The following is a 26,235-nucleotide window of genomic DNA, read 5'->3' on the forward strand; positions in this document are numbered from 1 at the left end:
TTTTTTCTCTCTCAGAGAGATATTAATTACCGCAATATAGGAATTCAATATTGTAGGGCAAACGTCAATTATATCCGTCGTAAAATGCGGTTTGGCGCGCTGAAGATTAATCTCACGGAGACGACAAGTTTAATTACGGTACGCCGTAAGAGTATTAAATATAAATAGTAATGATAGTAATAAAGCGATAACGGATTGGCTCCGCTCATGCCCGGCGGCGGAACGTATAATTTGCATAAACGCAACCGCGTACGAGATGAAATCCATCAGAGAATCTAATAATGCCGCGCGTCTGTTAGAGGCGCGATAAAGATGCAATTTGTAAGAAATAATAACAGCGCACGCTGATTTGAGCCACTAAATCTGTCTTGCGATTCCGCCGTGTGGTTACTGAAAAATTCTTTCCCTCGGATGATAAGGCGTCTTCAACGACAGTCGCGGAGACGACGGTGTATTCGCTATTATCTCGTTTACATTTATCTGTAGTCGCAATCGCGTAATTAATTGTCGTCCAGCGCGTGAAATGTCGTCATGTGTGATTTAAGACTGGAAAAGGACGCAAGACACGCGTCACTTTATTGATGATGAATTATTTCTGTGATGGGATTACACAGCACAAAAACGTACGCATAATCGCGTGAATTCAGAAAAAATAATTTACCGACGTTGAGATGAATCAAAACGCAAGTATAACTTTCGTATAAAGAGCGATTTAAAAATATCGAGTTTCTGTTGCACTTGGAGGAAAAATGTCGTGCTGATAATTTATCGCAATTCCAGTGACATTTCTCGTTAGTTCTAGCAGAGAGATTTAATATATAACAATCTACTATTATTTTTAAACATAATTCCAGCTGTTATTTTTTCAATTTTAATTATTTAGTGTAAAAAATGCGGAACTCTTTTTTTTAGTGTTATAAGAAATTTTATAACTATGAAAAATGATACTAGAACTGTCATTATTCTTTTCATATCTTTTCATATTAATAGGATATCGTGCTAATTTTACATACCCGAAGGAGAGATCCATAAAGTTAGCATATTCTATTAATAAAATAATGACAATTCGAGTAGCATTTTTCATAATTCAACAGTTCCTTATAAAAATAAAACAGTCCCGTATTTTTTATACTAAAAAATCAAAATTGAAAATATTGGTGTACTAACTTCGCGAATTTAACACGACCCTTTCCCTCTAAAGTGTCTAAAATACAAGAAAAAGATAAATATTTCCATCTTTGACTAAAATTCCCACAATTATCAATTTTACTACATTTTATTAAAATGTAATACACTGAAAGGAAAGATTGGCTGCTGCAGCAAATTAGATAGTCAAATATGGCATAGCATTTTTAATTGGTTGCAACAGCCAATTTTTGGATGCTGCAGCCAATTGTTGGTTGTATTTAGTCTATCCGCAATGTCAGTATAAGATCTCGATTGGCTAACGCAACCAAAAATTGGTTGCTACAGCCAATTAAAAATGCTATGCCATATTTAACCATCTAATTTCTTGCAGCAACCAATCGTTTCTTTCAGTGTAGATAGTTATGAAAATACAAAGTACATACAAAGGTTATAAGATGGATAGTAATTAAGTAAAGCATGTGCAGCCGGCGGGAAATCGTACGTTCGCAGTTCTTGTTAGTGTTTGAGGTATTAAAAGATCGCGACTTACGTGACTCCGAAAGGGAGTATGCTCGTACTTTCGCGCGTATCTCTCGGTGGATCAGAAGGACGCTTCCGTGATGATATGAGGATGAAGGAGACGGCAAAAGGCAACGAGCCAACAAAAAATTGGACGTGAAACGCGAGTGCGACGTCGACGGTAATACGTTACCCCCTTCTGTCATAAGACGCGTGTTTCGAACGGCCATTTTCTCGTAAATCTCGCTTGTCCCTGGACGCGAATAAATCTTGTCGTCATTTACATTATCGTGCGTAATATTTTGGCGTACCGGTAGGTGTAATGAAGCGGCCCCACGGCGCACCGGCGCCTCGGGAAAGCAAATTATCGATCACACGAGAAACCGTTTAAGAAAAAAATTATTACCAACAAGGACGCTTAAAATGAATATTTGATCGATCTCGTTTATCTTGCTAGAGAGAGTTACAAAATTTACAGTTTAAAAATCAAATATATTGAGAGAGACATGTTGAAAATATACTTTTTCCTTGTTAACATTCCAATTCTATGCAGTAGAAATTAATCTAAGCGACTCTATTCTTACGATTGAAGGAATCTATTGCAGCAATGGGTTAATTCATATTTTGTAAAAACGTAAAATAAATTTTTTTTCTTTATTTTAATTTTAGAGTTTATTTTCTTCGTTTTTTAAAAAATGTGAATTAGCCCATTATTACAGTAAGCTTTAATTTTAAATTAGAATTTTAAAGAAATATAAATAATTATCAAATAACAAATTAAATAATTATTAATTATTAAACTTTGTATAAATATATAAAATATTTACATAAAAATTCTGTAAATATTACACAGAATATACATTCGTTTTTAATAGGAGTCCCTGCTGCTATCATTTATTCTTCCAATTTTATCTTTATCGATTCATTTACTACAAAACAGTAATTCTTTTTCAGTCTTTTCTCCATTTCTCTTAACATACCATTCGCTGGAAAGTACGATTCGAGCTTTATTTTAGACTACCATGATCCTTCGCCGTTCCAGGCTCGCTTTCTGCCGGCGTCTCCCGTGAGAATCGTAGCGTACCTGCGTCGAAGGGGGTCAAGAGCCGAGTCGTCCCGTCTTTATCCCGGAATTAATTACCCATTAGCAATTACCCGCGCGCGCATTCTCTCAGAACGTCGGCGGCGTCTCGGCGCCGACCGCTACGTTTCCCCGTAGATATCGCAAATGATTCACCGAGGGATTAGGGCCCCGAGGCCCTTCCCTTCCCTCTTCCTCTCCGCGAGAATCAATTGAGCACGTTAAGCTTAAATATATACGGCGGGGCCTCGCGCGCGAGTCGAACGTTGCGCGCGAACTGAATTATGTGGCACATTTTGACAATTAATAGTCGCTAATGAAGACACAATCGGGCTGCCCCGGAGCACTCTCGCCTTTCACCCTGTTTCTCGGGTCCGAGAGGAATAACGTGAGGTGGGGTTACAAAGAATCGCAAAAAGGGATCCAAGAGGGGGGGGGCCCGAATTGGCCAAACGCCGCAGCTTCATAATTCTCCGGTGTAATTGAGAGCTCAACTTCGAGGCCGCGATATTCCATCACGTACCTACGTTACGGTGTATCTGTCTGGGTGAGTGCACGAGTGCTTGAGATTCATTGTCTGTATGAGTGTGTACGTGCGTGTAATGTGGCCAGAGAGCCGCCAGCAGGCGCTAAGCAGAGAGACTTCGTCTCAGGATGCATGGAATTAAAAAAATACAATGGATCATGATGACGTGCATTCAAGTTTATATCACTGAAAGTAAAAGATTCATCTTTAAGGAAGAGATGGAGATAGAAATGGAATCACATGGAATTAATGGATATGATTTATAAAACAATCGAATCTCAATTACCGAATTAATTATACTTATGGAATAAATCGATATATTATTTTTTAAATAGCAATTATATTGTGAATTGAAACGTAACAAATTACAAAGTACACAAATTGCTGTAACTGCCTTCACGTCGATAAGACGTCGGCGTCGGGACGCCGGATTGTAACGATCGCGATTGTCGGGATGGAGATTGCCGGAACCGGTCGCGGGGTCGAGCGAGAATTATTAACGCGCGATCGCGGATTAATTATTATTACCCGGCTGATTTGTTTCAATTTGTAGCAGAACCCTTTGATCACGGGCCGAATCATGTTTCCGTCGTGGTCCCCGCCCGGTGTCCACCGGGCCGGATTTATTTCGCCGGGGAACGGCCGCGGTCGTGGCCGCGGTGCCGGTGCCCGGACGTACCACCGATGGGGCACCGGCGATGGTACCCTCGGTACCTGCCTCCGCTGTGACACTGAAATATCGCGAGAACGATTTTCAAGTTCGACGGGCGAGCGAGCGCGGCCCTCCTCGTGACGCGGCCACCGCTCGTTTATCATGGCGCAAGGATGCGGCGCGTACGATCGATAACTCGAGGCCTCCGTATGATGTCCCTACTCTTTCTCTTTCCTTTCCTCTTCCTCTTTCTCTCACTTCGCAAAACCAAAATCTTACCGTGCCCGAATCCGAGTCTTACAAGGTATGCATTTTTTGCCGTATTCTTTTAGCGCCTAAAGGTTATTTAACTCTTGTCCTATACGCGTTGAATCTAATTTATTTGGCTTGACGTTTTTACACAATTTTTGATACATATTAATTCTTTCTTGTTGGTATTATTGATGTAATATTATTTCAAGGTGAAAACGTGATTAAACGTTTTAATTATAAAATATTTAATCCTATCATATAATAACTACACGGAGAAAAATGATTGAGATTTTTACCTTAAAAAGATTAGTAAAAATATTCTGGCTATTTTTACCGAATTTGTGATCAATTTTATTTGCCTAAAAATAAAAATATCAAAGATTTAAGATAAAAAGTACATTATGATTATAGTACATCATTTCAAGTGACTATTATCTTATAGTAAGATAAATTATACTTTCAGTAAAGTAAATTATACTTACAGTAAAGTAAATCGTACTATTTTCAAGATTGACGAGCACAAACAACTTTCAGAACTTTTATACACTACACATATATTTTTTACTACGCAGTGAAGTAAATTTTGTCAATGCCAAAGAAAAAATATTCGTCGATAAAGTAAATTCTACTATTGAGATAAGTCTGATAAATTAGGGTAAACTAGGGTATTATGGCCATACGGAAAAGATGGCCATAGGCCATAATTTCTCCAATAACTGATAAATAGTGCATTTTTATAGTCATTCTTAACGATAATCAATATTTACAGTAGTTCATATGAGTACACTGTGTTCAAAATAACAATATTATAAATATTATCTAATATTTTTTCTTTCGACTATCTGCAAAGTTTTGCAGAAGTGCCTGCTAAAAACTGTTATAATGTCTAATAAATTACAGTTAAGCTACCATAATCAACATTACATACACAATAAAAGTACGTAAATTGCAAAGTGACCTATATAATTAATACTTTTATTTTCACTATTTATTTATAAATACTATGGCTATTTTTCTTAACATCATAGCCATCTTTTCCCTAAAAATCAGATAAGATGGCCAATGCATACTTTGTAATATTTTGATAAAATTAAAGTTCTGTTAAGTACTTTCTCTTTAATTTCGATATTTGTTACTTTAAGCTTTAGTGAAAGTAATATCCCAAATATTGTTAAAAAGTAACAAGAAATTTTTTATATTTTAAAAAACTATGACCATCATACCCGAGTTTACCCTATAAATTTACTTTACGACGACAATAATGTATGTTTTTTGTATTTTAAAAAACTATGACCATCATACCCGAGTTTACCCTATAAATTTACTTTACGACGACAATCTCATATACCAGAAACGTAAAGAAAATTTTACATAAGTAGGCACATATCCCTATATAAACTTGATAATTGCATAAAGTTTACTAAAATTCTAGCGTACATTATTGTACATTTTCCTCCATTTAAAAAATCTTTGTTTTATTAAAATGTATTCAACCATATACGTTATGTGTGTGTGTGTGTATGTGTGTGTGTTGTTCAATCAATTTTTTCTTTCATTTTTGTCAGTGAACAGAATTAATTAATCAATTATGATTTGTTTCGGTCGCTTTGTGTCATAAATGTGCACTTACTAGCTCTCTATGTCGTCGGAAAAATGGTTGCGGAATTTTGCGAGAATTAAATGAGAAATAATTAATAATAACAACAACTCTAATTGCTGCTGCTGCATTAAACTGTTGTTTACATTTGTATGTATAAGATGAAAAAGAGTATTCGCTAAATTATTAACGTCATTACGTAAGAATTTTATTCTCGAAGCAATTTGAAAGTAGAAAATGTAAATGCTCCTTCGACTCTTATCCGTTATTGCTTTACGGAAATGCGAAATAAACGATGCAATAGAATTTCCGCTGCGAAAAACAGCATCTGCATACTATTTACTAAAAAATATAAATGGCACGTAGATAATTAAGGATACGGAATACGTCACAGTATGACGCTGTTTTTGAGCCAATATCACGTTGTGCTCTACTAACGTTCAAGCAATCAGCATTTATCAACTACAATTAAATTTCACGGAAATAACCGTTTTAGCACTCTTTATTAACCTGTATTTGTCATTTGTCTTGCAAATACGATTATAAATGAATTTAGAAAATCTACGGTTTTCCATATTAAGAAAAAGTTTTCTACATTATGGAAATAATTTCCGATTTTCTACATCGCGCATTCTGCTATTGTTCAACACTTGTTATACAATAATCATGATCGTGTTTAATACTCCGTAGAGTAAAACACGCATGATTTATAATAAAACACGATGCTCTTAATTGATATTCCTCGCGATAAAAAAAATATGGAAGCCTCGAACGCGACAGGAGCTCATAAATCGATTGGTACATGCATCTCGAGACGCTCGTACATCATCTGTCATGTGTTAACACATTGGTATCTCGGTGTCCTTACTTTCCATGTATCTATACTAACGTTTACATAATTTTCTAGATTCTAATTGAATTATACGACATTTCTTATGTTAATGTTATGAGACACAGTGAGGTCGTGATACATATCTATTCGAATTAAAATCTCCACTTCTATAAAAGCAACAGAATACATTTTAGTGGGAGAAAACGGATATAGCAATAAGAAAAGAATCAGTGCTACAATGTTTCTTATTTAACCCCTTCGCTGTATATCAGGGAACCTCTTTGAAAATTTGGAGAATTAGAAGAGTTCGATCAGCGCAGAGAAAAATGTACTCAATGAAATTTATTTTCTCTTCTATATATTAAGTGTTTTAGGAATCATTATCAATCAGCTATCTTCATCATAACTTTATATATATTATTAATAAATTTAAATTAACTAATTACTGTTAATTATAAAATAAATTTCACGAGAACCACTCTTTGATTCAAAAATCTATCGGTCTCGTTTGAATCATGTCACCGAGACAACGCGATGCGACGGTCAGGCCTCTCACTTGTTTGTGAAATAAGAGCCGACGAGAGGGTTCAAAGGACGGGACGAAAAACGAGAATGAGATCTGAGCGGCTCGTGATGGAAGGAGCGACGGAGAGGGCCTACAGCGTGCGGGTCCGGACGAAGAGCTGGCGCGAGAGCGGGGGAGGAACGAAGCGGGCGCGGGGGTGTTGCGAGTAGAAAAAGAAAATAGAGCGAAGGAAGGCGAGGCCGACGCATTCTTCGCAGGAATGTAAATCAAGTCTCTCTCCGGCCGAGGGAGAGCTCAGGCCGCGCCGATGCCGGCGGGGGTGCGCTAGCGTCCACCACTAAATAATTACAAGCTCTTAATTAACGACGAGGGCCGATCGTAAAGCCATCCGTGACCGCGCACGAGCGCGAAGCCCCGCTCTCTCTCTCTCACTCTTTCTCTCTCTCTCTTTTTCTCTTGCTTGTGCCTTGCAACCCCGCGGACGCATGTTTCGAGATTATTTAAACGAGCAATGGTAACAAACGTTATACGGACGGACCTTACTGGACCGTGGCCGCCGTCGCGCCGCCGTCCGTCGGTGACTGGCCTCTCTCGGGTGTGCCCGGTGAGCATGGAAAAAAAGCGGGGAAAAAGAGATAAGCGATACCTGGACGCGGAGGAAGAAAGAAAGAGAGCGGGAGAGAAAGAGACGGATCAGCGGAGAAGCTGACTCGCGCGCGGATGACATCAGGCTGGTACTGTAATTAATTGATTCGCTCGGGAACATGTGAAAATGCGAAATGAGTTTGCATAAACGTACGTACAAAACGATCGCGCGAATGTACGTTGGCTCGCGTTAAGAACGCTACAAGGAATTTTTGCTGAATAATCTTGCACGATTTTGAAAAAAATATATAAATAAAGTATATAAAAAATAATTGAATATAAATAAAATAAATTAATATATAATGAAAAACGTATGAAATAATTGAATAAATTTGAATATATAAATTCTGAAGCAGAGATCGAGTTTAGTGAAATTGATACTTTAATTACATTATTATAATAACTCAAGAATTAATTTAAAAATATTTTAAGATTTTTTTTTATAACTTTTATTAGATATCGTAATTATTCGTCTTTGTACGGATAAATATTTGCATAACGATGTTATTCTATATTATTAAGGTTATTTCCTGTCAGAATGTTCGCGTGCATACGGATTGATGAAATGGAATGTTTCTTTATTAGAATGTGGGGATATTCAATAAGCTATTAATTAACATTATCGATGCAAATTCATATGCATTCGGAATCCGAGGTCGGATATTTGCGCCGCACATCGTGAATACTTTGGAGAGGAGGAGAAACAGTTACTCCAAAGATTCCAAATGTCGCAGTTAACAAATATAACAAGCGATTACGAAAAAATGCAACTACAAAGCTAGGCGTTTTGTATGTTATTAGCGCTATTAAGGTAGATGAATAATTCCTAATGTAGGAAGGCAATTCATCCCGCGGTTGAACCAGCGGTAGATTTCCATGGCCTTTAATTGCTGTAGGCCGAAGCATTAATTAGCGCAATCTTGAGCTAATTACGCAATAAAATTACATACGAGGTACAGCGATATTGCTGCATCAGATATTCTGTCATCGTTTTCGAATTAAAAAGCGTGTGCTTGTCACTGTCGAGTATTCCAAAGTCATTTGTCCACTCATCTCGTTCACAATATCGCAATATGTGTAACAACTTTTAACGTCGTTTGTATTTAAACGTTTACTTCGAAAATCTGTCGCGTCTCTTAATTATAACATGAACTCTCGCCATTATCTGTCTAAACTCGGAGAAAACGACACACATATCTTAATTCAGGTTGTATAATTAAAACGCTTCATAATTATTTCGCATTATATATTGCACGCGAATATCATACGATGAAAAATTCAATATTAACAGCACGTTACGCAATACGTTAGTTATGATTATATCAGATCCTATTATATTGTCACAGGTAATTAAATCTTGGATGAGAAGCGCCAGACGCTTTTGCCATTTTTTTTTTTAAAGCTCCTGCGATAAAGGTATTAAATTTGCCGTTGTGTAAATCGCGATCAAGTACGTTCAATTAAAACGTAGACAATGGCGGCGCATAGTCAGTGCAACGATGCTGTGTAATTTACACGCTCGATACCTGCAGCTCAGCATGTGCACTTCGTAATACTGATTCGGTTGCACACGATTAACTCGTCTAAGTTGATCAGAAGAATATCTGTAATTATTCCGCTAATATCGCGAAACTAACATTGTATCCCCTGCTGAACCGATTAACTTTCCACGTGTTACGTGTTGCGTACTTTTCCTCTAGTTCGATCGAAATAAAGGGGGAAAGAGTCAATTGCGATCAAACTGGGTATTACAATACATTTAGATGATATACATATGGAAAGAATTGTTTTGCTGAAATATTAAAAAATTTAGTTAGATACACATAGATAGATTTGAAAATAGTATTATCTATAATATATATTATAGGTAGATACTATAATATAAGTAGATAAAAATAATAGATTTGAAAATAATGCTCTGTGGAAAATTTGTGTTCAATTTAAATTACATTTTACGTGTCTCAAGCGGTATAAAATTAATATTTTTGATATGTTAAATTAATATATTTTTATTTACCTTAAAATTTACGTTTTAAAATACATTATTTTTAATTGTTTACTTATTCATAAATTATGTTATAATATTTTTTTATTTAAATATTAATTTAACATAAACTGCTGGTTACAACAACAAAAAAACAATTTTTGCAACATCACTAATAACGTTTAAGCGTTCTACACACATTTATTTTAATGGTTTCTACAATTTATTTCTACACTTATTTTAATGGTTTAACAAAATTATTTTCAGACCTACATCTAGTTAAAATTTTAAATACTTCAGCAAAACTGTTCTTCCCGTGTATGCAAAATATTGACATGCGATAATCTCACACCAAATTTGTTTTAATTATGAGTAACATATGGTATTTGTGGTGTACCTATTTTCTTCAGTAAAATATTTTGTGGAAAGATGTGATAAATATTAAAAATTATTAAGTTATACGATGAAGAAGAAACTGTTATTTTTTATTAAAATTAATATGATCATAATGGCATCTAGGATCGTTAAAATATATATGCCACGTTAAAAATATCGGAACATACGTATTATCAAGCAGCGTACATCTTACACATAGTTAAACATAGTAATTACGTGTCTCCAATGTCTCAAACGAGAAGACGCCATATCCTTCGCTGAAAGGCTCCGGAATGGACGAGCAATCGCATTAATGTATCGCACGTGTAAATTACGCTCGTCTCCGCCGCGGAGGAAGTTACGGCGAAGGAATAGCAGCTGATATCATTCGGGAATGTTTAATATGTATCGATAACGGGAGGGCTTTTGCAATTCGCTGAAATGCGCTTCCAAGAAAACGTAATGGCATTAACGGCCGGGAGAGGGATGGAATTACATTGATTATTCTTGTGATACGAATCAGAGAGTTTCTTGGGGCCGTCCTCTGACGTTTGTCAGAGACGGTTGACACACAGTCCGATTATAATTTCCGTAAGAAGCACGGGCACGTGAGCGTGCAATTATATCCTCGTCAAGTCGACCACGGGGGTGGTGAACGCGGTGGTGGCAGGGGTTGGCTCCGTATCGACCGGCGATTAAAATATAATTTGTGATTAGGCCACTTAACGAGAGCGATCGCTCAGATTGGAGGCCTATTATGCGTTGGTACGTGACGACAAACTATTACGACGTAAGATGTAATTGTGGGCCGTTTATAAACGGCCGCGGTAGCGTTAAGGGCAATTTACACTTTGGCCTGCCTCTATCGATCGACGATTTTAAGAGGGACTCGATTATTACGCGGGATCAGCTTTAAGATACGAGGTACGTCGTGTACCACCGGTCCTCCTTTTCGTCATGGCGTTGCGAGGGACAATTGTTGAACTGTCCAAGTATCGGCGAACGTGCTGTTATAGATAAATGTAACGGCGCGCAGTCGACGATGTATACTGTGTAGTTAAAGGGTTAAAAATACACCGCCTGACCTCGGCCACGTTATGCAAAACAACGTATCCCAGAAAATTCCACGCTCCGCTATCCTTCTCTACACTAAACCGGCGGTGTAATAACGGCAATCAATGAACAATGGCATAATAAACAACGAATTGGTTATTCATTTCAATTATAATAAATAGCACAGAGATAAACGTAGAGGAGAAGATTTATTATTCGATCGCAAAACATGAGATTAGTTTTATTACGTTTGCGTGTAACGGAGACTGCATTTCTATATATATAATATATTCTTTAGTGGCTTTGAAACATAAATTACTTTTGTAGCAAAGCTTTTCAGCCATTCTCTCGATTTCAAATTTTTTATTTTATTAAGTATCTTGGTATCTGAATTTTAATCTAAGAATTTACTCATTGAAATTGAACGAGAATTAAAAAATTGCATTCTGCTTGCATACTTGAGGTTTTATTCGTCAATTGAAACTTTCGGTATCTTAAAATTAGGATAAAAATATTCTGCAGCAATAACTTATTTTATTTTAACTCTTAATTATTTTATGAAACAATTGACGTGAATCAAATTTGTGTTTAATTATTTCAATTGTTTATTCTGTTTATTTTAATCCTAAGATAAGAGATTTTCATACTGTTAATTAATGCATAAAAATTTTTTTTAATACTTGAATGTCTGTAATTACATGGAAAATATCATGAAAAGTGTAGGTACATTATTTCTTTAGTGAATAGCGAATATTATTTGTTCAAGAAGATTAATTTCTATCTACCGATAAAATTCGCCAGGCAGTCGCGAAATAAACAAGCCGTTCCAGCGGCGCGCTAAGAATAATCGATCGCGCCGTTCATCAATGAGAATTACAAGTGAATTTATTCTCATCGTTATTGCCGCGATATACATATAGCAGGCGGGAATGAAGGGGCACCAGGACGAAGGTGGAACATGGCTGTGCAATTACATGTCCACTGTGTGTCCAGGTGAGGTACGGACGGTGATTACCACGGAAATCGTGTGTAATCCTTAATTAAAATTAGAGCGGCTCTCGCGATCGCAGCAGGGTTGCGACTAGTGAAGGAGGAAAAGGAGGAGGAGGAAGAAAAGAAAGAAAAAGAAGAAGAAGGGAAACGGTCCGCGCTCAAATTCATTGGATCCCACGGCGAGCCAGAACTCCTATCTCTCCAGCTTACCTGCGGGTTTCGCCGGGAACCCCTCTCCCCCTCATCATATTTATTGGGATTCGGAGTTTTATGATCGGCGTGAATACGCCGGGAAACGTTCCCTCGATGAAATTGCGCTCTCGCTGCTTATATCGAACCTAGGCGTTCGTATCTCGACGATTATGATCCACGTGTACGAGATATGTAATGCGCGTGCAACGCGAATCTCGATGTCTCGTACTCGAGTGAGCGCACACGAGTCGTTAATGAATTTAATAAACTTACGGATAGGGTCGTGATATTAATGTATATTATCTCGTTCACCTCGAGTTGCAGCGAATCGCGCGTTTAGACTTTCCATTTCAGCGATATTTAAATCCGCGACAAAAGACACGACAAATAGTTAACCATGTCATAATTTTCGAAATAAAATAGATGAGCTTCTCAATGATAGTGGAAAGAACGATTCTGCTGACGTATTTAAAAATTTAGGTATAAATCTGAAAATTTTGTTGGACTGTCGAAATAATTAGGGTAATAAACTCGGGTATGATGGCTATAGTTTTTTAAAATGCAAAAAACATACATTTATTCTTGTTACTTTTTAACAATATTTGGGACATTACTTTCACTGAAGCTTAAAGTAACAAATACTATCGAAATTAAAGAGAAAATACTTAACAGAACTTTATTTTTATCAAAATATTACAAAGTATGCATCGGCCATCTTATCTGATTTTTAGGGAAAAGATGGCCATGATATTAAAAAAGATAGCCATAGTATTTATAAATAAATAGTGAAAATAAAAGTATTAATTAGAGGTCACTTTGCAATTTATGTACTTTTATTGTGTATGTAATGTTGATTATGGCAGCTTAACTGTAATTTATTAGACATTATAACAGTTTTTAGCAGATACGTGCAAAACTTTGCAGATAGTCGAAAGAAAAAATATTAGATAATATTTATAATATTGTTATTTTAAACAGTGTACTCATATGAACTACTGTAATTATTGATTATCTTTAATAATAACTATAAAAATGCACTATTTATCAATTATTGGAGAAATTATGGCCATCTTTTCCGTATGGCCATAATACCCTAGTTTATCCTATGTACACTGAGAAAAACTTCTAATTGAAAACGAACGAACCCCTGAAGATTTTTATTATATCAATGAAAATTGTGGTTATCTCAATTAGAATTATTATAGATTCAACCAGAAAATTCTGTTTATTTTTTTCAACCAGATTCTTTTCAGTGTAAGAAATTCGAAAAAATGAGTAATGCTGCAAAAGTTTTGATGTTCTAGCAACCTATTAGAATGTCCTACATAATTATTTTGATAAAATTTCAACAAAATTATTTCCAAATCCGTTCTCTAAATTTTTTTAAGTGGAATTTTACTCTAAAAAATGAAAATTGAGCTCGTCTTGAAAAAGAGTGACTCAACTTTCAATCTTTAAGAGTGAGAGTTCACTCTTCAAAGTGAGATACATTCTCTAAAAATTTTAGAGAGTGTAACTAACTAAATTTTTAGATTCTTCAGCAAAATCATTCTTTCTATGTAGAAACAATTGTCCTAGATAAATATACGTTCTAAATATAGAGATCTATTTAGAATTATCTTCCCTATTCGTGTTGCTTTATGTATATGTGAATGCACTGTCCACGAATATCTTAAACTTCCGAATGTCTTCGTGAATTAACTCATGACGACGCATTTATTATAGCAATTAAATTATTATGTTATACGCGATAATTTTAGTGACATTGCATAAACTCATCGAGTTGATACATCGTCCATTATAATGATATATTACGAACTGCAGATCTCAGATCCATAATTTTCTTCATATCGACCAAGAGGTATAAACTGAATGCAACGAGCAGGAATGACACGTGGGCAAAAACAGGAAGAGACCATCCTCGAACGTGGGATGTACGGCAAACCGAGTGGCATTATTTCAGAAAATATCTGATCGGCCGTGACGTCGCGTACCGCGATACAAGCTCACGTACCGGCACATGTAGTTACACGTGTTCGACGCACTTTATCGCGCATAATTAATCCGGGACTAGTCTACAGTGAGAGCGACGAGTCCGCGCACTGAAGAAATAGAATTTTCTACGTAGCTCCAGCGGTTCGGAAGAACTGTAGAAATTAATATGGTGTGCATTCGACGTTGCTGTCCCTTCGCTCATTAGAATATCGCTCTCTTGCTCTAATTTTAGAAAAAAAAATAAATATCTAGAGAAATGTATCGCAAAAATTTTTAAAAAGATAAAATGGAGTGAAAAAATTTAAAGAATGAGACATTTCACTCGTTTTTTTATACTTATTTATAATTTTTTTTACTTTTTTATATGATATGTTTAACTCTCATTTTAACCAAAGCGATATAATTATTGCAATAAAATCACTTTTATAAAACGGTAAAATAAACATAAAAATTTTATAACTTTAACTTTTTATTTTTAAATGTCGTATTAACCGTATCTGATAAAAGAACTGTGTTGAGTGCTGAAGCATGTGCATCTATCTTGAGAATTAGCTCGTTGTTTAATGTGAATTGAAAAAAAAATTGAAAAAGCGCTGATCTAAACTGATAATATAATTTATATTATCCATTTAGATCACATTTTTCAACCTTTTTCAATTTCAATAACATTCTCATAAGGAAGATAGATTTCCGAGCGTGTAAAAATACTATAATACACAACATAAGCATAAAAATATTTCGTAAATTTTGTTACAAATATTAAATTACAAAAATGTCATTTATTACAATAATTTATCACAAATATATTATAAAATTGAACTAGATATTTTCTATTTATGAAATAATACACAAGATACAAAATGTGTACAAGGCAAATCGCGCTTGTTGCTAAAAGTACTTTATGTAGACGTAGATATAAGTATTCCAGGATGCATCTTTAAGTAAGTACTTTGCATCACTGGACTTCACGTAACAGGACCGAGGAGATCTCGACCAGGTCGGGCTTAGCAGCGGATAGGTGCAACGCGCGTGACTTTTAATCCGATAATCGACACCATGCACACGCACCCGCCCTAACCCCCTGGCTGGGTTCAGCTCTAGGCCGGGGGCTCTCGAACAGATCGAATTGACTCTCTCTACATCGACCATTACCTGGTCACGGCTGTCAGCTCGGGTGCTCGCACTCACCCGGCGCGAATAATATAATAAATCACGCAGGTAGAGAGTACGATACCAGGCGACTTCCCTTGGCTACCAGAGCTACGTCTCCAACGCCCCGATCCCCTGTGTGTATCTGTCCAGTGTACACGACCGGCGTGTGTGTTATACTTGCCTACGTACGTTCGTGCCTAGGTGTATATCAGCGGCGCCGCGATCTCACGACTTCCATGTTTAGCCGCGCTCCCTGTCGCGGTCGTTGCTGTTGCTATTGCTGGTCATAAGCGAGAAATTGCGAAGTAACATTGGCAGCGACGATGCAAGAGAGAAACTGGGGGAGAGGGAGAATTGATCGTGCCTGCCACTTCTCATGTTTTTCCACTTGAAATTGTTATATAATTCCGCATGACGGCATTGATCGCCGACACCGCGCGAAGCGCCAGTCTGCGACCTAGGAATTCTCTAATGATACCATTACTATTATACAGTTGAAAAGTTTATGTTAAATTTAATACATTTTGTATCTTAAACGGTTCATTCCAATTTTTGTGTTAATTTAACACAAGATGAATATGTTTAATAATACAAATATTGTGTAAAAGAATTAGCACAAAAATTGTAATAAATTGTAAACAAATTGTGTCAGTGTTATATTTACAATTTGTAAAAAAATTGTGGAAGCATATAAGCTTTTCTTATACCTACATAAATCAATAATTATTTTTTCATGTGATTGCGTAATAATATTGTATATACTCATGAAAAAAAAAAATATATATATATATATTTATTCACGAACTGTATGCATGATAGCCTAAATTAAAAAAAAAAAGAAAAAAAAAAGAAAAAAAAACTAGCAGAGCGTGGTTTCGATCCACGGACCTCTGGGTTATGGGCCCAGCACGCTTCCACTGCGCCACTCTGCTTCTTCGATACACTGGGCTTTAAAATAGTACAATTGGTAACCTACTTATAATTTAATTATATTGGAAGTACAATTTTTAATTGTGCGATTGTTATTACTGAAAAAACATTTTAATATTTTTACTTCAAAAAGATAAAAATGTTTTTATATAAAAAAAAATAGAAATATATGATAATACAAAATCAACATTAAGTTTAAAATAAATTTTTCATTACTTAAAATATTTTTACATTTGTTTTTTTATTATTTATACATATGTATAGAAATGTAATTTTTTTAATTTATAAAATTCCGAAAAATTAATATTTAAGGTATCGTATCTTCTCTAAAGACATTGCGAAATTTTATTAATTATATTGCTTACTTATACTTATAATTTCTTTTTTGTACTGCAATATATTTCAAGTCGATTAAAGCCATTTCTTCTGCTCTTTCAAAAGTGATCGTTTTTGACACAGAAACGGCTCAATACATTTTACAAATATAAGCAACGCGGAAACCGGCACTGACTTACTTCGAGTTCGGACAAGTCTGATGGTCTTGCACAGTAATCTTTGTACGCACCGCAGTCTCCCGTGATATAAGGGCAGTAAACGAGATTGCGACGAGGATTGACACGAAGAAAACGGTAGTCGAAGAGTTAATCGTAAATAATGGCTCTGAGTTCGCGCACGTTCGTGACACACGATAGAATGTATGCACGAATTCTTAGATTGGATAAACGCGAATGTCAGGTGCCCGCGAGGCAAGGAACGCGAGCACTATTATTAACTCGTTTTATAGCCGGTATCTAAACTGCGAATAAACGAACATTAATTATGTATGGACGCAATAAAATCTGTATTGCTCGTGTTGTGGATAAGCGAGTCTCACTTTTTGTTTTTATTATTTTCGACGTTGGCAACAAATCACTGTGATATAGTATATCACCCATTTGGTTTCGTAGACGTGTCTCTCATTAGGAATAAAAACGACGTGATATTTGGTGATTTGGTATACCGAACGTACCTAATCATACAGTACGAATTTATTTTTACATATTACACTGACTTCAATTCTCTTCAGTAAAGTAGAAATACTATACAATACATAATATTGCGGATGAAATGAATCACGTTGAAAATAATTACGCAATAAAGTCTGCAAAAGTGTTACAAAAAGGAAAAAAATTAAAATGGAGAGAAAATAATCTGTCTATCGATTCTTGTTAATATTTACAATTCATACATTTTTATTACATACTCATTCCACGAAATATTAAAAGACGAAAGAAAAGCTTATCAATCTAATTGATTGAATTCTAATCCTCAATCTTCAGTGTGTAGTCTGATACTTTAGAAGAAAACACTGTAAACATCAATCGTGCACTGAGAAAAATGGTCTGGTTGGACTAAACAGTAATTCTGGTGGAAAATGGACGAATCAGAATTTTCTGGTGTTATGTCTATTAGAATTCTAGTTATGTCTATTAGAATTCTAGTTAAGATAACTAGAATTCTGATTAATATAATTATTCTGGTAAAAAAAATAAGAATTCTAGCAGATTTTACTAGAAATATAGTATCAACCAGAATTCCGGTTATCTCAACTAGAATTCTAATAAATACAGATTTTACTAGAAATATAGTATCAGAATTCCGGTTATCTCAACTAGAATTCTAATAAATTTAACCAGAGAGAGAGAGAGAGAGAGAGAGAGAGAGAGAGAGAGAGAGAGAGAGAGAGAAATTTATGATTCGTCCATTTTCAACAAGAAATTTTTTTCAGTGTGTACTAAATATTAAAAAACAAATGGTTATGAAATATCTGATGGAGAAGTAACGCTAACAAGATCTGTCCTCTTCTTTTTTCAGTCTGACATCGTCCACCAGAGTGTCTACGAACTGGTGCATAGCGAAGACCGGGAGGAATTACAGCGGCAATTAATGTGGAATTCTTTCTTGCCTGCCGAAAGTGCAAGCCTGCCTTTGCACGACGCACTCTCGCCCCAACATTGTCATCTGCTCGAACGTAGTTTCACGGTTCGCTTCCGTTGTCTTCTTGACAATACATCAGGTTTTCTGGTATGTACACGTTGCTTTATATCGCACTTGTATTTTTGCACTTTTTACATTTTTAATTGCACCACCAGCTCACACATAATCCAAACGAAAACATGGACTTTTATATTCTGATGTACATGTAAATATACTCACACATACAAAATGTATTAGAATCGTTCTGACATTTGTCGATTAATATGAAATAATTTGATTTTTTATTTAACAAGTTACCAGTTTTTTTAATACCACACATATCTTAAGCTTTAAATTAAATTTTATACTTAAAATTGAAGTCGAATTATACTTTTGAGTCTCTGTCTGCAATCTGAATTTTTTTTTGCATAGGCGAAATTTTAGTCTCAAATTTCTTCCTTACTTTTATTCAAATTTCAATTTTTATTAAATAAAAGTCTTAACATTGAGTTAATTGATAATATAATCTTGAAAAATTCTTCTCAAATTTTTCTACATTTTTTTTAAACCTAAAAAAAACTTATGTTGGATAAAAAAATTCAGGTTGCAGATGGAGGGAGTAAAAATATGATGCAATAGGAGGTTAATTAATTAAACTTTTAAATATTAAATAATTTTTTCTTCATTAAAGTCTAACACTTTAATTTTTTAATGTATTAAAAACAATCATTAATACTAAATCTACTAATACGTAATCTAATGATTTACCTAATATGGAATTTATTTTTTTTTTTAATATATATGTATAGGTTTAAGATCCAAATGTTTCTAATACTGTGTACAATTGTTAAAGATCTCTCGAAATTGAAAATTAAAATATTCCAAGTTAAACAGCTATGCGAGTACAGTGTGATAATTTTTGTGCACAAAATTTTAATTAGTCATGAATTATATGTATATAACTTATATAGATTTTACTACAAACTTACTCCGAACGTTTCGACCGCATATGAAGCTATCCTTAGATTCTAATGTTATCTCGGATATTTTAACGTATTCGGATGTTTCGTGAAAGCATGTAATGATCTCGAAATCTTTGTGGCAAATGCGCCACGTAATTACAATAAATGGTATGCGCGCTGGCTGCCTTAGGTAAGGACCAAGCCAAGTAGGAGTCAAGACGACGTTCCTTCACGGTTACAAAAGCGATGTGCCGGCATACAAAACAGTAATTAATAATTTCACTGTCATAAAGAGAAGAGGAGCGAGCTCTTCTCTCCGTTCCATAACGACGCCACTATTTCCCCCGCTCACGCGTAATTGCTTTTTTTCTCTTCCATCCTCCCGTCCATCTCCTCTTCCGATCCTCTCTCTCCCAGGTTGTTTGCTACTTACCCTCTCGACCTGCCACCAAGTTCTAAAACCGCGAAGGCATGTATTAGATTGTTACGCGCGAAGTATTGGTTTCAACGACCTCTCTGTAATTTTACGGGACATCGAACATACGTCAGTACAAAACCGAATTATAATTTTTACAACGCTAGAGGTAACGTTAGTTTCATCGAACACCAACAACTTTCACCAAGCGACACAAACACCACTCGGTTTGTACGTAAAACATGATGCTTCAGATTGACTTTCGTTCTCTCGCAACGATCAGCAAAATACATATATCCGGTGTTGAGCCGATTTCCTAAATATTCCCGAAGGAATCTCAAGTCACGCTTACGTCAACGGCCTTAAATCTAGACCGTGGAGCCGACGTTCTCCGCGCAAAAGCTGGACGTGTATAATCATAGGCCCAGCCAATGAACCGTGACAGCGCGGCAGAGATTGAAACGATAATTCGTCCGGACGGCCGAGCTGTCCATCGTTGGTACCGTTGTCCCGACGGCGTTCAAGAAAAGGTATAAATCAAGGGGCAAACAAAACCAGGTTCTCTCCGGAAGGGACACGGGGGTGGGGAAGGGAAGGTCGGGCAGCCGGGGTATGAAGACGCGGCAAAACACTAATTATCTTACGGCAAACACACCGCGGACGCGCGCAGGTATACCCGATGTCGAACGCGGGCTGGACTGGACGGCGGTATTATTCCGGGCAAAGGACGAGATGCGCGAAAGAGAGCGAGTTCCGCGCTGCGCCAAGCTCGCAAGAGTTCGGCAAAAACAATGCCGCTTTGACGTTTATGAAAATGAAACTGTAATCGTAAAAGAGTTTACGGCGCGGGAGGCGCACCGCCACTACCACCTCCTCCAGGACCTGCCCTTGGCGGCGTCCTTCGCGTACCGTCGATCTAGCTACCGGTGAACTTTTGCCGTTCTTTTTTTTTTGCTACGGGTCCATCTACGTGAGACCTTCTGTTGCGAGCACCATCGGCGCCTTCGATCTATCATTCATCCGGATGCTGCGTGAGAGATCCTTCGATGAAACTATATACGACTTCAAGAATAGTTCATGTATATGGAAAGAACGGTTTTGTTGAAGTATCAAAAAATTTAGTTAAGTACAGATCTCAAAATAATTTCATTAGACTATCAAAGTAATTATTTAGAACGTTTAAACATTGATGAAAAAATTTTGATACTTTAATAATCAGTTTAAATGACTTTAATAATTATTTTGATAATCCAAATTTAACAGAATTATTTTTATAACTATCTTTAAACTTCAGCAAAAACATTCTTGCTGTATATACATAACATAATAGCAATAATATTTATTATATAATTATTTATTAATTATATTATATATTTAATAATAGTGTGGCAATGAGTCTATAACAAGTATTATTATACAAATTGAAAATTAAAGAAATGAAAATATTTATATAATTATATGGTTCCACCTCGATTAGTATTTCACCAATAGATGGTTTTATGCGTCCAACTTTTTAGTTGTATGATATTTTTTATTGTCGCTCTAGACACTACGAATTATTTATTGCAGCGTCTGGACATCAGGGGCCGAGTTAAAGTACTTCATGGCCAGAACCGGAAGACGGAAGAGCCACCGCTGGCTCTTTTCGCTCTGTGCACACCGTTCGGGCCGCCTTCGCTCCTGGAGGTGCCGCAGAAGGAAGTAATGTTTAAGAGCAAGCACAAGTTGGATCTTGCGCTCGTAACGATGGATCAAAAAGGAAAGATGCTCCTTGGCTATTCCGATGCGGAACTAACGAATCTCGGTGGCTACGATCTAGTCCATTACGACGACCTGGCCTATGTTGCTAGCGCACATCAAGAATGTAAGTCCATTGTGAAAGCTTTGATATGTATTTACAACATAAAATTCTGCCCACATAATTTTCGCAGAAAAGCAGAAAAAATAAAAATACACCGAATTGAATTAATATTTTTTTTATTCTTAATTATAATAATTATTATTATTATAAAATATGCGAATATAAATTGAAAGCGAATTAGTATCTATTATTTGCCACTTTACACAATATTTGAATGATTTTGTTAAGTTCATTGATACTAAACACAAATTCAATTGCTGAAATGACGTCGCATTGTTTTATGAAATTAGATAATTGCGAATATTTATAGGATTTTAACTGTTGTTCTTTTTCTTTTTTTAGTACTGAAAACCGGTGCATCAGGCATGATAGCTTATAGATTTCAAACGAAGGACGGTGGATGGCAGTGGCTGCAAACTAGCTCCAGACTGGTTTACAAAAACTCGAAACCAGACTTTGTGCTCAGTACTCATCGACCTCTCATGTAAGTGTCAGTGTTACATTTAATTCGACGCGCAGACCGCAATACGATTAATTCACATTTCAGGGAGGAGGAAGGTAGAGACTTGCTTGGCAAACGTACAATGGACTTCAAAGTGAGTTATTTGGACGCCGGATTGACCAACAGCTACTTCTCGGACAGTGATACTCTGACGGGGTCAGTCATGACGCCGACGTTACCGGCGCAACCGGCGCCCCAAAGAGTAAATAGGCGGTACAAGACGCAGCTGCGGGACTTCCTCTCGTCATGTCGCAATAAGCGCAAGCTTTCTTCTCAGTCGTCGGTCTCGCCACCAGCTCCACCAGTTGCGTCCGTAGACTATCTCGCGGCAGATACCAGCACAGCGGCGGCGGTTGCCGCGGCGTATAGCAATTTGAACACCATGTATCCGACACCGTACGCGCCCACAGCAGTGGCGGCAAGCACCGATCCTTCTCTGACAACTTACATTGGTCATACGGGCAACTATCATCAAACCCTCTACCCAGCGAGTGCATTAGATAACAGGTACCTCACAGCCGCGACCGAGAACCTATTTCAGTACAGACCGCTGGGCTCATATTATCCAGAATATCATACCGGCACTGCGTACAACGGTTTCATCGACGTATCATTGCCTACGTACGAGACCCATCAGCTGACCAGTAAGACAGAAGAGAAGCTCTACTGCCAACAACTCGGTAGCGGCGAGTCGCCTAAATACAGCTATGTGGAAACGAGACACCCTGGAAGCGTCAGCGGTTCACCCTACGCTGCCAGTCCTGTGGCGAGCGCATCCACGATGCATCCAGCGACGACCGATATGAACGTGGTGCGTGCTGGAAGCAGGCACTCGTTGGAAGGCGGCGCGTCGTCCAGTAATTCTGCTGGCAGCTCGCCGGTGACCAGCGCAGCCAACGGCATGCTGACGCCAAAAATCGAGGATGTAAAACCTGAAGTATATAGCAACGAAGCGCCGCGGCAAACCGTGCTAATGTGGGGCGCGCCACCGTCACGCACGCCACCCAGAAACAACGGCAGCTATAGTCCTCCAACGCCGCATTCAACCCACTCGTCTACGCACTCGACAAATACCACCGGCGATCCGCTTAAGTCGCTTGCGGAGATGAATTCTATGAATGGAGATTGTAAATGGCGACAAACCTCCCCGACGGATCAAGTAACTGCACCGAGTCCGCCAAGAAACAATAAAACGCAACAATCTCAACAGCAGCAACATCATCATCAGCATCAGCAACAGCAACAGCAACAACAGCAACAGCAGCATCAACAATATCCTGTCACGACGTCACAATATCAAGCAGCTGCAGCTGCCGCTGCAGCCGCTGCCGCAGCAGCCCGCACCATCGGTTATACGCATTCTCATCCAGGCCATGGTGGACACGGAGAAACGGGCTCCGAGGTATGGCAAGGAGTGCAACACCATCACTACCAGTACTATCCCTACCACCATCACCACCCCGCACCACCAAGGCACACGCCCCAGTGAGTGTCACTGCTGCCTCACAGATTTTATTATAATTTTCCGTCATTTACAATAAGATGACCAAACCTCCGAAGAAATAAAAAAACTAGATCTAATTCTGCTTTTAGATTCATAACTATATAATATCAATCTTGGTTTTTTAAACGCAAAATTTTATCTTTATAGTACTGTATTTTTTTTATACATCGAGTTGAAACAATTTAATTTTGAATTTTTTAAATATTAACAATTATAATTTTTCTATATTTATATTTTAAATGAAAAAGTTGGTCAAAATGATAATTAAGAAAATGAAACAAATTCCAATTTTAAGGCGAAATGAATTGAGATCGGAGGATTGGTCATCTTAAATTTAAAGATTAAATGTGAGATGCTATTACTGTACGTACAAGTGATTTCAATGTTAAAATAATTTTCATTTATAAAAAAAATTAAATTCCATATCAAACTTTAGACTTTTATATGATATATAAATTGGATTTAATTTTACCTTTTGAGATATTTTAAAAATATTATATTCAAATTTTGGAACACAATTGGTGTTATTTATTACACACAAAATCTGTTCTTTGCAGATTGATCATAATATAAAAGAATTATTGCATTGAAAAACAAAATTGTTCTCATACTTGAAGAGATTCGAACGGAATACTTGATACTTTCAAGTACTTGCACATCTTTACCAATTGGACAATCTGTTATTAGTATATTCCATACTCTATAAAAATATTCACTTTTTTACATAAATATTTATATGTATGGATACATATTAATAAATTTTCCATGATTTATGCTTGTCCATTTGGTTCGTGATATATAGCAAATGCATGGTTAATTAAAATTTAATTTCTGCATCATTCTACATATAATTTTAATAATTATTTATAAAATTCACTCCACTATTATAGAAATTGTTAGAGTTTATAACTACAGTTTATAATAGCAGCAACGTTGTAACCCTAAGTTTACTGCGTTGATAGAAAAGTGATACAAGTAAAAAATTAGTATTTTTGAAATACTGAAAGAATATGCTCTTGTAAAGACTAATATATTTGTATGAAAAAACGACGTCACCCATTTGTTTATATGGAAAAATTTCACAATTCTAGGGATGAAATTTATACACTGTATATTAGGATTGTAATATTTGAATTTTGAGAACTTGATATACTTTTAAAGAATACATTATAATTGAAAGTATAACAATCTTATATCACGATTGAAAATTATTGTACTGAAGAGGATCCAAACCAGAGGTCGAAACGTAACGTTTTTTTTTGTTTAACAATACAATAAAATAATCTATCACACACTAATACTCATTATTGGCTCGATCAAAGGCAATAAATAATTTATATCGAAAGTATAACATGAAAAGAAAGTAAAGTTATAGAAATGACTATATTCACTATTCTCTAATTAAAATGTTCCAATTCAAAATCTTTAAAAATGCTCTATTGAAAAGTTGCTAATTCTGAGATGTATCACTTTTCTATCAACACAGCATGTTGTTTGATAACGTCATCAATCAAAGAATAAGAAACACGCAAATGTTACATAAAAAAATAACGAAAATCTTTTACATGATTAGAAAATCGTATCTAATTCAATCTTATTTTCCAAGAAAAGCACATTTAAGAAATAAATAAGACATAAAATCTCGAATAGTCGATCATTTTCTAAGCAAACTATTTGATGTCGAATTTAAATTCAGCCAAGTTAAATTACTAAATAAGCACTTGCTTTCGCAATAACATTAAAAACAAATTTCTGTGTCGATGTGCTGTGCTACTATCTGCGTAATGGGAGAAACCTAATTTAGTACACGTAAGATAACGGGGAGACCGTCCATTTGGTTGCAGCACGCCACCGTCAGCTGCGGGAACGGGGACGGGGGTGGCGGCAGGCATGGGCATGGGCACCGGAGTGGACAACAGCACCAGCAACAACAACAGCAACGTCTTGTACCACCCTCCGCACCACCACCACCACGTAGTGGGATCATCGGCGGCGGCGGCGGGAATGGGCCCAACTGTCCCACAGATTCCAAACCGGACGCCGGGAGTCCTCTGCTGTCCATCTCTGAGGTGACTAACACCCTGCTCAACCAATAGTCCCTTGGTCACTTCGGCATCGCTTTATGTCAGTGATGAAGGTAAGATTGCTTAACTGACGTTAAATGTATGCTATACAGTATCACTGGAGCGAATGATTTAACGAGAGAATGAACTACCTAACAAATATAGAACAAATAAATATAGATATAATTTTTGTATTATGCTTTTTATTGTCAAAAATTAATTATTTCATTTTAATTAAAGAAATTTTATTATTAGAAGTTAAGTTTTTATCTCTCACACACACACACACACACACACACACACACACACACACACAACACACACACATAAAATCGATTATTTTATTAATTTAATAAATTTGTGTAAAAGTAATAATATATAACATATTGCTATATATATAGTTTCTGTTTTATAATCTTTTTCTCTCTTTATTAAGGGGATCCTAAACCAAAGCTCGAACTCCGAAAAATCACTAGATGTCGCGCCGCGCGCCGCACATCGACATGTCTTTTTATACTACCACAGCAATATCTCACGCAG

The 26,235-nt window shown here is 36.5% G+C and overlaps 1 protein-coding gene and 1 non-coding gene across 2 annotated transcripts in view; one reads left to right on the forward strand and one right to left on the reverse strand.

Moving 5' to 3' along the window:
• Positions 1 to 26,235, forward strand: part of ss (aryl hydrocarbon receptor spineless) — a 204,610-nt gene that overhangs the window by 177,724 nt on the left and 651 nt on the right. Inside the window, exons 5-9 of the mRNA XM_018518023.1 lie at positions 18,287 to 18,496; positions 21,335 to 21,629; positions 21,969 to 22,110; positions 22,174 to 23,613; positions 25,458 to 25,769. Of these exons, the coding sequence (XP_018373525.1) occupies positions 18,287 to 18,496; positions 21,335 to 21,629; positions 21,969 to 22,110; positions 22,174 to 23,613; positions 25,458 to 25,728 (2,358 nt within the window). The 3' untranslated portion in view covers positions 25,729 to 25,769. The remainder of the gene's footprint in view (positions 1 to 18,286; positions 18,497 to 21,334; positions 21,630 to 21,968; positions 22,111 to 22,173; positions 23,614 to 25,457; positions 25,770 to 26,235) is intronic.
• Positions 16,363 to 16,434, reverse strand: TRNAM-CAU (transfer RNA methionine (anticodon CAU)). Its single transcript has one exon. It is a non-coding gene; the product is annotated as a tRNA-Met (tRNA).

Source organism: Trachymyrmex cornetzi, unplaced genomic scaffold (assembly GCF_001594075.2).
Source record: "Trachymyrmex cornetzi isolate Tcor2-1 unplaced genomic scaffold, Tcor1.1 scaffold73, whole genome shotgun sequence".
Lineage (NCBI taxonomy): Eukaryota > Metazoa > Arthropoda > Insecta > Hymenoptera > Formicidae > Trachymyrmex > Trachymyrmex cornetzi.